Source organism: Spodoptera frugiperda, chromosome 13 (assembly GCF_023101765.2).
Source record: "Spodoptera frugiperda isolate SF20-4 chromosome 13, AGI-APGP_CSIRO_Sfru_2.0, whole genome shotgun sequence".
NCBI lineage: Eukaryota > Metazoa > Arthropoda > Insecta > Lepidoptera > Noctuidae > Spodoptera > Spodoptera frugiperda.
This window is the reverse complement of record NC_064224.1, coordinates 490610-505303: the sequence shown is the minus strand read 5'-3', so window position 1 is coordinate 505303 and position 14694 is coordinate 490610. Positions and strand designations below refer to the sequence as shown.

Here is a 14694-nt window from a genome sequence, read left to right as displayed (position 1 = left end):
ACCGATGCTCAAATCATAACAGATAGAACGATTTGGACCAGAATAATGCAACTATAAACCCAACTGTTCAAGTTCTGACGGTTAACTTCGAAGTTAGGTCTTAAATACGGATTAGTTTTGAAGCGTTGTAGTGACAACTTGTAGACTAATTTTATTGTCAAGGGTAAGATTAATTGATATAACTATAGTTGAAGAAAAAGAAAGAGTGAGAGAGAGAGAAGGGGTGATAGAGAGTGTGTGTGAGAGAGAGGCGAAAAGGGCAAGGAGAACATACATTTGGCGTTCTTTGGCGCCATACTTTTCCTAGGATCAATGTATATATCAATCACGGTGGTCCTTAAGTAAAGATGCCTCTGGATCTGGATCTCTACACCTATGCTTTATGAGCATGCTGCTTTCGAACCTGCGTCCCTATGTCCAAGACTTTACTTACTAGCTTCTGCTAGCGGGTTCAGTGCAGTCTTGTGGAATAAATAGTATATGTTATTTCAGACCATAATCTACCCCTATTCGAAATATCATTTCAATCCTATCAACAATCATTTTTAAAACTAACTAAGCCTAATTAACTAGACCAGACAGACGGCCAACATTTTTGGGACCGGTTCTGTCTAGCAACATTCTTATTTTTTTTTTATATTTTCAATGTGCAGCGTTTACACTTCTACGGTTATTATATGTATAAATGAATAGCCTGTATTTTGTGGGAGCAGTTAAAATAAAAACAACAGAATATTATATACGAAACAATTTTCATTTATTTTTGCAAAAAGCATTTGATTACACGCACATATTAGGTAAATACCTAAAGGTTAAAGTCGCACCACGCATCATTATTTTTTTTAAATAATTTAAACAATTTTATAATAGCAATAATAATACATTAATTAATAATTTAATTATAGTTTCTCTTCTATATAATTTATCACGTATGGCAATAAACAGAATATTTACAACTTTACATTAAAAAATAAATTAAAAATTAAATTTTAGTAAAAATCTCAATAAAACTAGATTAAACGAATATCAAAATAATAGGATTTGTGATATCAGGTTTCTTTAAATCACGAACGATAATTCACTATCACAGTATCTTAGGATACAACAGACAAATTATTTTAATAAATTACAATTTTAACAAAGCAAGAACAGAATAATTAATTATTTAAAATTTAATCATTTTTGCATCAATAATTTAATTTAAAGAAATGTAATAGATGCAAACATCGTGTTGAAGAAACTATGCTAGTTATACACAGAGCTACTTAGTACACGTATTTGGTTTCATTAAATTACACAATATTGCTGTTTCATCTATTCCACGGTAACTTCTATTTGATTCCATCTATTTCGTTAAATAAATGCTAATTACTCCTTTATAATCTATAGACCTTTAAAAACTGACAAACATTGATTTTTTTATATACATTTTTATCAGAAATTTCACATTGATATTCGTCTACAAGTCTCTAACACGTATTATTTTTTTAAAATCACAATAAGCTAACTAGTGGAAAACAGAGAGAAAAAAAGAAAAATAAAATGGACGGATCTCAAAAGAAAAAATAGATTTTAGCAATAATTCGAAACTTAATAGCAGATTTTTAAGGTTAAATTTTACATGTATGTATACCAAACTATGTACAATAGAAATTCGAATTTATCAAATAAAGCACAGGGTTTATTTTTGGAAAAATAAGTTTTTTCTCAGATATGATTAATATTGTTAGACAGTTAGTTGTAATATCTATAGAAGTCACAACCATTTATTATTACTTTTTTTTACAATTACAGCCTGTATGTGCTTTTTTTACAATTTCGCACATACTGTACACACTAAAAATTGGCTATAAATATATTAATAATGTTTTACTAAAATTTTTTACACGCTAATATTTCATCTAATATTTTTACATATACTTTGAGCCTATGTTACTTATTCGAAAGGAAGACACATTGAATTAACAATAGCGAATTTTGAAATTGTTGCTCAAATAAAACATTTTTTCTTAATTTTCTTTGAAAAATTTGTATATTATAATTTTTTTTATACTATTTTTTTTAACCTACGAAAAGTTATGTTACCAAGATACTGTTGTAATTTTTTAATGTGGAGATAAAATTAAAAATGTGTTTTTTTGAGTAATTATAAAATATCGTAATTAATGATTTAATTTAACTTAATTTAAAATGGTGTAATTAATGATTTTATTTTATTTGAAACAACAATTCCACACCGTTTATGAGAACGCAGAAATACAAGCTAACGGTGGATTATGGACATTGACACGACAAAAATAAATATTAGATTACATTTTGGACGCAAGAAGAAACAATAAGTGCTCAGTACAGACTTTATCAAATCAAATTAAATCAAATCAAAGCAAATCAAATCAAATTAAATAATTTATTTGCAAATTAAATCAAATCTTTATCAAATACGTTTTATAACAATTAATTATTATTATTACATAACAATAAAATTATTTTCCAGTTAATATTGTTACAATAAATATCTATTAATTTATGTTACACAATATATACTCGTATTACAGATTTTTTATTGTTCTACAAAATTTTTTGGAAGTATTTGATAAAGTCTAAAGTACTGAAAAGCGGATAGTGCGATTATTAGTCAAGTTAGTAATTCCATACAACTATTATAATATTTAAAACGATGAGTTTTGACACAACACTGACAAGTTACAAACATCAAATCTAATAGATTTGGTATTTTATCGTAGCACATCAATAATCATTATTTTAAAAATCCTTTTTTTTTCTCTATTGAAGCGTTATTTGTCCCCATTATAGTATCTTCCTATTTTAATTTAAATAAAATCGTAATATTAATTACTAAGTGACTGATATACCTATTATTATAACTAAACTATATATCTACAATTCTATATTAATTTATAAAATAGCTATTTACAAAAAACGTCTAGATATATTTTGTTACAAAATTAAATTACGTATTCTATTACAATTAAATTCATTTAAATAATACTTATTTTTAATAAACATTTTAAGCAAAAATAATAACAATAATAATGATTTTATCCAATAAAAATGAAGGCAAACAATTATTTATTTATTTATTGACTTATTAGTACAATTTATGCTACTTATTGTTAACTAGCGTAGACACATTCATTTAAAAATGAGTTACATTTTTGTTACAAAATCCAATTACACAATTTTCTATACGTATTTATGTATTAAAGTCAATAAATAGCCATTTTCTATTACAATTTTTGTTACAAATACTTTAATAGTTATTTTTATTATCTACAGACTATTATTTTATTCTATAATAATTTATTTTATTCCTAGATTCTACATATTTACAAGACTTTGGCCTCATTAAATAGTTTAATCTTATACTTAGGCCCGTTAATATAAAACAGCCTACTTTACTTTATAATTATTATATTATCATTATATCAGAATGACTTCAAAATGTTCTACTATGGAATGATTCTATTATACAACACTTTGGATACGTATATGAAAGGAAAAGAAAAATGTAGAGAAAAATAAATGTTAATATTAGTATGTCACTATCAAATTAAATATTAGGAAGGTCGAGTTTTTTTAACCTGCGGGGGTTACTTTGACCCAAATTCTATACCCAATAGATATCCAGAATAAAGCGTATATTAGATTTTCATTGGTCTAAAAGTTTGGGTTAAGGTTACCCCCTAGGGTAAAAGAACCCCGATATTACGGTAAGCGATAAAATAAAAACATTTATTAGTACAACACTCAGATTCTACGTCATAGGTGAAATCTTTATTAATTCATTATTTTATATTCGTATTTCATTTCATTATTTTAATAAATATTTACAACTCGGTTATATTATTATTATTTCGTATTATGCATTTTAGATGAATTAATATTTTGATATTGCTATTTTACACATTTATTCTAATCCATGATTTATTTGGTTATGTTATATAGTTAATAATGACATTTTAGTTTGATTTACACACTTATTATTTTGTGTTTAAGTTAATTTAATTTTAAAACTTATACAAAGTGAATGAGAAGTGAAATGGTATAAAATATACGTTTCTAATAGAAATGATAAAGGAAACACATCCATTTGTGCTAGAAAAGACAGATCCCAAATATTTTCGAAGTAGAAAAATAAAGTTCTTTGGTTCAAATCGATAATCACAAAGAATTATCAGAGTCATTAAATTACAATAGTCTACCTAAATATTTAACACTCAAAAATGAATTAAGAAGTCCCCATCTATATAATAATTATTCTAAACCTCTAAAAACGAGACTCATTAATTCATTTTCGAACAAAATCTATCAATAGTCCCTATAAACGACACATACGTATTGTTTTTCTATACAACATTAAAATGTACCACGACGATTCTAAAAAAAATCACATCAACTTTGGAAATAAGTACACATATGTCCTTAAATATTTCGTTGAGACTTCGCTAGGCCTCTCAAACCGCTGTCACTTCGCACTTTGGCGATATTCAAAGTGATGCTAGATCCGAAGTCCTTCTAGAAGGTACTGGCACTCTTAATTGAGCAGAACCACGTCTATCTAACCGTTCTAAAGCATCAAGATCCGAAGCACTTCTCTTACAGAAACTACAGAACGCACACGCAAGAGTATTCTTGAACGCATTACGAAAGTCTCTATTGAAATACGCGTAAATTATCGGGTTCAGAGCTGAATTGAAGTATCCAGTCCAGAACATGATCACTGTCACCACTTCAGGGCATCTACAAGAGTCACATAATGACGTTGATACGTAGAAGAGGAAGAATGGAAGCCAGCAGAGAATGAAGGCACCCATGATAATGCCCAAGGTTCTCGCTGCCTTGTGTTCCCTCTTCATTTTGAGGATATTTCTATCCTTCGTTGGAGTAGTAGCGTTTATGTGTAAGGCGCCATTCTTATCACCTACTTCACGAGAATGTCTGTGCATTAGCATTGCGTTGCCAGCTCGTGCGTGCAAATTCTTCTCTTGTCGATTCGCTTCCCTGAATATTGCATAGTATGTGAACAACATTATGGTGCAGGGTATCCAGAACGAGATTGAACTGGATATTACCGCGTAGGGTTTGTTTACTATGAACTCGCACTCGTCAGCTCTTTGCACTTTCAAGTGATCGCTGGTGGTATACCAGCCCATGAAGATTGGGACGTAGGATATCGTGATTGGACTTAACCATGTTGCTGCTAACATGACGAATGCCATCTGGAAACAAAAAAAATGTATTAAAATCATAACTGATTTGTTTTCTGATATACTAAATTAAAGAATCCCTCTGTGACTTGAAACTAGTAGAGATTTTCTTAATGGGAACACGATTCTTATTGATAATTGGAATACTAGTTTATTAAAGAACATCACAATATTTAAATCATATTTCTGTTTTAGTAATATTACAACGAATTCTACCAGAGCTGTACAAGTCTACAATATCCCAATTAAACATTTTCCTAGAATCAAGTTCTGGTGATTAACAAATTTGTCGGCAATTACTCTCACATTGAATACATAATTGACTATAATTATACATTCAGAGTGACTAATTATACCTACACTAGTCGAGTATTTAATATTTATCTGAATTATTTATGATAACAATAATATGTCTGCGTTACAAATTATAGCTTTTAGTTTAATGTCTTAATTAGTTAGGTACAATCATACACACACACACACACATGTCTCAAAGTCAAAGTCAAAGTCAAAAATTATTTATTATATATAAGCCGAGAAGCACTTTTGAACGTCAAAGCAAAGATTACAATATTAAAAAAAAAAAAAAACAAGATGTCTGTCTGTCTGTCAGTCCTTTAGTGAAGCTAATATATTTGCTCATGAAGCTATTAGCTCGTTGCAAAGTATACATATTATTCAGATAGGTATCCAAAATAATCTGACCGTTTAATGAGTAAAAGATAGGGTAAACTACCCAATTATCAGCACTTTAAGAGATAGTCCTAATTTAAGCCAATTTATTATTGTGAAAAAAAAAGGCTTTTACCCGTTAAGGCAAATTTTAATAGTTATAATATTTAATAAGGAAGACGATAAAAAAAGAAAAACATGATTGACCTCTATCCAACATTGTTTAGACAAGTAAGAATAAAAAATGGGTCTGTCACCATTTACTGGCACCATCTCCACCAATTACTAGCATAGAGCAACCCAATTATCAGCACCTAACTATCACTGTTAGGAATTGCATTAAAAAAAATAGTTACATTATTAAAATCTGTTTTTAATTATTTTTTATATAGTTAGTAAGTAGGTAACAAAACAATTACTTATAATCTAATAATACTTTTATCTGTATAAGTCGAGCAAAAAAAAGCGTCACGGCCGTACCATCCTTTTCTCGAAACCATTCAGGCCAATTTCGACCGCCTATAACTTTGTTGTGGATAAAACAAGAAGCCTGAATTTTCAGATACTAAGCAGGCATGTACAATCATGGTATATTTGAATTGTCATTAAGTTTTAACCATTACTTTAAGAATTATAACACGTCAAAGTTTCGAAATTTTGTCACTGACTGACAGATCATCAAAAGTATAATACACTTCTAACAGTAGAAGCTTAAAATTTTTGCGTAAAATTAGTATTTAGTACCTACATCAAGGGACAAATCAAATATTTTGTAAATTCAGTCCAGTTTTTTAGATACATCAACTGCATCAATAACTTTGTAATCCTAAATGTATGGGATTAGAAAGTTATTGATACAGTTACAATTTCATCACACCAATAAGTTTGTAAACCCATATAAATTACAAAGTTATTAATGCAGTTACATTTTATTGTTTAATGAAATAATTGAATCTACAAAAAAAAAGTGAGATACCATCAAAAACATTCTGTAAAAAATTCCAAGTCCACCTTATCAGTTTATGTACCGCAAAAAATGTGAGATCCATGTAATACCAAGTCGGTTATTTTATTTAGTCCCTACTTAAGAGACCTTCTGTCCTAAGTTATAATGTTAATTGTTATCATATCAATATTAACATTAATTTTATGTTTTAAATAAAATAGATTGACTTAGCCATCGCATGAAAACACAAGTATACCTACTTTTGTTGACATTTCTGGTATTAAATTGTTTAGTCTATTTCATGACAATGAATTACGATGGTCTATTGCACGATTACGTACGATGGCCAAGTCAATCTCTTTTTTAACACCTTTCCGTTCAGTAATCAAATTGTCCTGTAATTTGACTGGTGTTATTAATATTGTTGAATATCAAGATATACCAATTGCGCACTACTAAGACAATCTCCAGTATTATTATAACATTGTTTATTTGTTATAGAAGTTGTCGTAGCTTGCATACCATCTACAAAATCTCTGCTAATAATACTGGTAATAAAACAAAAAATAAGAAGAGAAAAAATAAATAGAAAGAAATAAGAAGAGATGATGAAATTCTAGGGAAACCAATTTATCAGCATGCTTCTGATCCAAATATCAGCACCATGCTAACATTTGGATTTTGATGGTATAAACTACTTTTACAAAACAAAAATAATTCTTTGCATAAAATAAACATAATTTACATTAAAAAATAGGAAATTTGTATTTATGTGCTTTTTTCCATTTATCATCACCAGTGCTGATAATTTAGAATTTACAAAATATTTGATCCATTTATCAGCACTACGTATTTTAGCAATTAATCACGAGAACCTCAAATTCTACCCTTCAGATTATCATCAAATATTATCTCAAATATCAGAGAAATCAGTAGTTTCAATATTAAATTTGTAAGATATACGATATATCATAAAATGTAAACACGTGAACTTACGCGCGATCACAAGAAACAGGCAAAAACAGAAGAAACTGTAAGACACAAGTGTTTGTTTACATAATTTTCACCAATTTGAGGTCTCAAAGTATGATTTTCCCAATAGCAGGATTCCAAAAACATGTATTTATTTATTTATAAGTGTGGAAATCCCAATTAGTAAGTGAAAACCTTAGAATTGGTCGATTTATTCAGAGTGCTGATAATTTGGTGCAGTGCTAGCGTTTGGGTAGTTGCCCCTAATAAAAATCGAGACCATGATAATCTAGTTTTGAGTTACTTTATGTATTGTCGTATGTATATACTAAGATTAAAAGTGAATTGTTCTTTCATTTAGTCCTTGTTGTGTTAAGGATTATCAAAAAACTGGTGCAGACGATATTGGGGTCAATTGAGCTGGACTGATTAAAACTGAAGATAAGATATTTGATGAGAAAGATGGACCGCAATGAATGCATCGTTGGCTGTATGGTTTTATATACTCTACGACTGAGCCGACCAAATTGTATTATTGCTTATGAATACACCACTACTATGGCTTAAAAATGGCTGAATTCTCCGACAAATATTTATGTGAGTAAGCCGAAAAACATACAAGTAATTTATTATTGCTTGATTTTCAAGTTTATCAAAATTATTTTAATGAAACTGAGTAAGAATTTTGAATCTGGGGAATGGTAAAAGCTTTTTGGCAATCTCAATAATATATTCCATAACATAACTGGTTCAAGTCAGCGTTACAATAAATGTAGATTATATTACATTAAACGCCTTTAATAGAATATTAGTTAGAAAAAATAATGGCATACTGTGTATATCATGAAATACAAAAGATACCAACCTTTTTCGTCATCTTAATAGGATACTTCAACGGTTTGACAATAGCGTAGTATCTATCCACAGATATGCAACACAGATGTAATATCGACGTCGATGTGAAGTAGACATCCGAGGAGTTCCATAGATCGCAAATTGTGGGTCCAAATAGCCAGCTGTTGTAGAATTGGACGCTAAAGTTGAACGGCATCACCACCATAGCGACGAGGATGTCAGCGAACGCAAGGGACACGACGAAGTAGTTGGTTATGACTCGTAGTTTTCTGTGGAAGAAGAATAGTGTTAGAAATTGAGAACTAAATGTTAATTTATTGATTTATTTAAAGGTGAATCAACAGCTACATTATACAAATTTAACAGACAGATAGTAACATTGAGCTACTAATGACTCAACAGTTATGAAAATGGAAAATTGGCGCAGTGGCTGAATGACCAGTTACTTTTTTATAAATACAGTCAGAACAATTTAAAAATTGAGAACTAAATGTTAATTTATTGATTTATTTAAAGGTGAATCAACAGCTACATTATACAAATTTAACAGAAAGATGGTAACATTGAGCTACTAATGACTCAAAGAGTCAACAGTTATGAAAATGGACTGTATGGTTGGCGCAGTAGCTGAATGAACAGCTAATTTTTTATGAAAACAGTCAGAACAATGGAAGTGTGGGAGTTTCAAGTGTGGGAGAGCCATGCTTTGGCACGAATAGGCCGGCTCGACCGGAGTTATACCACGGCCTTACAGAAAACCGACGTGAAACAACGCTTGCGTTGTTTCGTTGTGTACGTGAAGTTACCGGAGGCCCAATTACCCCCTTCCCAATCTTCCCAATCCCCGATTCTCCAAAAATCCTTAAATTTCCAAGCCCCCAAAAGGCCGATAACACACTTGAACTGCTTCTGGCTTTTAGGGTGTCGGTGGGGGCGGCGATTGCTTACAATCAGGTAATCCGTCTGCTCGTTTACCGGCTTATAGCATGAAAAAGAAAAGGAGTACTTTTGTTTTTTGCTGCGGTATAAACAGTTTTTTGAACATTTGTCAAAAAGCTGGGCAACGCAAAAACTTTACGTTACGCTTTAAATTTTTTATCACCCTCAAGAGAAAAGGTAAAATGGATGTCCTGTACACTCTAGAGTATCGTTAAAAACAAGTAAAGGTTTAATATTTTCTACTGAATCATAACATAATAGCTTAGTACGAGGCCCATGAGGAGATATGTGATGATTTAATGTTAGGATTTTAGGGCTTTAAATGACGTATAACTTTTTTCACTAACCATCTCTAAATTAAGAGTTACTTAGCGTATGACGAGCACCTAAAATAAACCCTTACTCTTATACTGTTACGTATCGCTTATAGGTCGGTGAAAACCAATATATCGTTAGGTATAACTTATCTTAGGTTAGGGGTCTCTAGAAACCATAGTGTGGGACATCGTTTTTTAAAAAAATCAAAAGAAAAATAGATGACGAACATTAGCCTAGTTTTAGTACATGACATCACTATTTAGGTTTTTTTTTTAAGACAAAACTACAATATACAAAAGACCAAAACAAAATATCTACGAATAATAAAGTAATTTGTCCAACCGTTTCAGCGACTAGTTTATTAGAATGAACTGATGATAAGAAGAATGAAAGAGCAAAACTTTTGATTGCTCGGACAAAAGTTATAACGATGGAAACGTTTACACTTGTGACGCGGGTCTCATAGTGAGGATTAGTTTAGCGAAATATATTACTATATTTCTGATTTCTCATTGTTCTGCCATTGTATCAAAGTTTTGATGAGTTTCTCTGCACCCAAAATGATCAATTCGCTTTCGTGTATATAATGCTTGATTTTGTATCTTATTGCTTGAAGTTTATAACTGGTCATTGATATTATTCAGTGTTGTATCTATCGAACTAATTTTTATTCACATTACTTCAACAGTCTATTAGTGGGCACTGCTGCCTTTTCTCACACTTTGAGTTGAGCATTAATCACCACGTTTGTTCAATGAGCGTTAGCGATTTCAAACTTATAATTAGACAATATAAGCCCAGGTTTCCTCACAATTTTTTTCTTCACCGTTTATCAGTGGTGTCGTAAAAATTTTTTTACACTAGAGACTGACATCAAAGAATTTATCCTTTACAAAACTGACATAATTGTACTACGAGTAATAAACTCAATAAAATTTAACACATCCATCAAATACATCTTCATTAAAACTTAACGAATTAATTTCAAAAAGTTTTTGATAATAATTTTCAAATTCAAATCACGCTCTCGGTGTGAGAGTGGCCGATTTTGGTAAAGATTTCTAAACTTAATTATAATACTCTGGTTCAATTATAATGGTCGACAGACAGTTATCCCTAAATTAGACTTGTTAGCTTAATTTTGGAAAGTTTCATTTAATAAAGGAATGTTAAAAGATTCTTTGAATTAATGGTGGACTCAAACCGACTTAATTTTTCAGGTCAACGGCTGGCGTTAAGCTTGGAACTTAAGCGGTCTGGGTTTTTTGGGGATCGTTATAAGAAGTGGTTTCATTCAATTTCTTTTGGAATCGAGTGCTTCTACAGAAAATTACTTAGATTATACCTATGAAAAGACTAAGTTAAAAGCCTACATTTTGCGAAAAGTCACTATTCTATGCGGAAGAAGTCGCAAGCTAAAGCTAGTATTAAATAAAGCTAAAAATCCTATTCACCGTCTCACAGAAGGTTAAGAAATGCCTTAAAATAAGTATGTTTTACCATGAAAGCATTAATAGTAAACAAATATTAGTTATCATCAATCGTTAAATGGATTCTATAAGTTAAGTACCAATCGTTCTTTTAGTTTGATATTGCTTGTACGAAAATCTGAATCAATCTTTTTTATTTACTCACATAAATGCAATGTATGTAATTTATGGTATTTTTATAGTACAGTCGTAATATTTAATGGGGATTTTTATTGAAGAATATTATTTTTGTTGAGTCAACAGTTACATATAATATTTTTAAATCCTTTTTGAAATAAAATGGATATTGTATTTTAAATTGGACTTTTCAATGTAATAAAGTCGTTTATGGTTTCAGATTAAGTTTTAAATTATACTTAAGTGCTTTTTTAATATTCAATTTGACATTTTGAATTAATTTATTTTAAAATAACTTATCTATGATATAAGCACGTGGAGCTGAATATTGCTATTATGTTTTTCTCTTATTTTTAGTTGTAAATATCAGCAGTTATTTCATATAGATCTCATTAAATTTATAGCCACACTAAACCCTTTTTTGGTGACGGGGGATACCTTAAAAAGCATTAGGTTTATGGGGATAAAAGACAAGCGAGTGTGGAATTTGAACCTCACTACAATCACCCCGGTACCTGTGAGGGGCACCAAATCCTCTTAGACCTGCTCCGGAGCTCTCACAGTGCAACGCCTGTTACGGCACGTGCCTAAGAAGACGTGTGTGTCTCCCATGAGCCTCACTACGCCAGTAGCACAAAAGCACGTTACCACTATGCCACTTTCTTCCTTGAGGTGTCTTGGTCTCTCTAGAGTCCCCAACGACACAAACCTAACAAAGCTAAAAAGAACAAACAGCGTGAGCCGTCAGGTGAGATAGCGGCCAAACGTCGACCCTACAAATGTAAAAAAAAAAGAAGAAAAAGCGACAAACTCACCTGTGCCTCATAACACTGACGATGACCAGCATGTTCCCAAGCACTGCCATGATCACAATCAGCAGGAGCACTGACATCCTCAGCTTGAAGAATATGCTCTGTGTCAGGTCGTCATCTTCGGCCTCCGCGACTGTGCTGTTCCCAGTCGCGTTGACCGTGGCGTTCAGTGCCGCGTGGTGGGTTAAATTTTCGCGATCCATATGGGGTGGCCTGCGGAAGAAGAATTTATGTTATGGTTTTGTGTTAAGCTTGTAATATTAACTGACTTGATGGGTATTGTGTACTTAAGTCATGTATGTGTAGAAAAAGCACATCAAACTAAAAATCTTCTTTTTTTGGAGCCTGTTAAAAGCCCATTACACTGTAAATCCATTTACTAAACGCTACGCTACGCTACGCTTACGCTAAATCCATTGTTTTGATTAAGCTATGGATTTTATATAAAAAATCTTGTTTGGTGACTTCTAACCTTTTCATATAACGTACAATTGTTCAATGGTACATACTGAAAAAAAAAAAAAAAACTAATAATACTTTTTTTTTGTCGAGGGAGGACAATCACCCAATGACTTCTCCCGCCGTGGGTGAGGCGAAAAGTACCTATTTCTGATTTTAGATAGGTAGATAGTCTGTAGCTCCGGACTAACACATTCTTCTTAGAAATTAAACTAAATAAAGATACAAAAGAAAATAATAAACAGTGTAATTGAATCCTAATAACCATTAAAAAACTAAACTTATCCAATAAATATTGCTTGTAAAGTTCCAATTAAAGTATTTATGGAACAAAAATTCTATCTAAAATTATTAAAGAAAAGATATCAGTTTAGCGTTCATTAAAATCTTTATAAAAATACCTTACTAACGATAAGTTACCAAGAAAATATTTTCCATTATAAGTTAACCTTCAAATATACGAAATATGTACTTGATATGAGATCAGCATATTTTAGTTCTTCATCGGTACAATCGACAAAAAAAAGTTAAATACTTTAAAAAACCGACATTAAAGCACGCTTGCATTGTGTAAGTGAGGTTACCGGCGGCCCAATTACCCATCTTTCCAATCCCCGATTCCCCAACAACCCTTCAATTCCTAACCCCCAAAAGGCCGGCAACTCACTTGTAACGCCTCTGGTGTTTCGAGTGTCCATGGGCGATGGCGGTTGCTTACCATCAGGTGATCCGTCGTTTTGTTTACCGGCTTATACCATACAAAATCCTTACACATTTCAACTGAGTTCCTAGTAATAAAGTATTTATTCGACAAAACATGCATTTTAATAGCTCTTTGTATGTCAATATTGGTATTGTCATTTTTGAATTTAATGATTGTACGATTTCGATTGCAAACCGCATTTTGGTATTAAAACTGGAAAATATTCGACGGACATTTATATTGTTCTGGAGTTGAATACACTCATTTGTGTTTATTCTTTGTATTGCTTCATTTAGTAAGTTATAAAATAAATGATTCAAGTATTTGTTCGGCTTTCATTTTAAATATCCTTTTCATTTCATAATCCATTGGTCAAGTGTTTGTTAGCGAAAATAATAAACAAGGGGTATAATATTCGATACCCAAGTCGAGCATAGTGATCCGGACCTGCGGATTACCTAGCGGGTTTACCGGAGCTCTGGCTCAAAAAGCAGTAGTAGGAACGGGGTGATTTTTAGTCAGTAAGAGTCTGACACTCCTCCTCGCCTCACCCAAGGCGAGAGAAGTCATTGAATGCTTTTCACCCTTAAAAAAAAAAAATAGCGATTTATAGAGACACTTTAAATTGTGCTGCGTGTGCTCGTAACACAATAAGCTTTACCTCTATTATATAGGACTCAGAACTAAAACTATTAAATCAAAGAAAAAAAAACCTTCATCAGTAAATCGACTGCACGGTTGGTGCGGTGGCTGGGCAACTGGCTGCCGCGCAACGGGTAGCGGGTTCGATTCCCGCACGGAGCAACTCTTTGTGTGATCCACAAATTGTTGTTTCGGGTCTGGGTGTCATGTGTATGTGAACTTGTATGTTTGTAAACGCACCCACGACACAGGAGTAAATCCTAGTGTGGGGCAACGTTTAAAAAAAATAAAAAAAAAAAAAAAAAAAAGACTAAGCTAAATTCAAATATTATTCTCTATGTCTGTACTATAGAATGTGTATTCTATTCTAAACTTTAATACAACGTTCGCAGCTTAGTTTTCCCTTTGATCTCAAAATTTATGATCGCCGGCAGACTCATAAATTGTAGGATCGATATGTTAGCTGAGCTGAATTATTTCGCCGTACTTTTTGCAGCCCACAAGTTTTTGTTCAAGAAAAGGGTCCTGGATTTAACACGAC

General features: G+C 31.6%; 1 protein-coding gene across 1 annotated transcript in view; it reads right to left on the bottom strand.

Annotated features, from left to right (window-relative positions):
• Positions 1–2476: 2476 nt before the first annotated feature.
• LOC118270382 (octopamine receptor beta-2R) overlaps positions 2477–14694 on the bottom strand; it is a 206815-nt gene continuing 194597 nt past the window's right edge. The window contains exons 6-8 of the mRNA XM_035585956.2: positions 12353–12562; positions 8684–8942; positions 2477–5240 (exon numbers count right to left, since the gene is read on the bottom strand). Coding sequence (XP_035441849.1) covers positions 4509–5240; positions 8684–8942; positions 12353–12552 — 1191 coding nt within the window. The 5' untranslated portion in view covers positions 12553–12562 and the 3' untranslated portion in view covers positions 2477–4508. The remainder of the gene's footprint in view (positions 5241–8683; positions 8943–12352; positions 12563–14694) is intronic.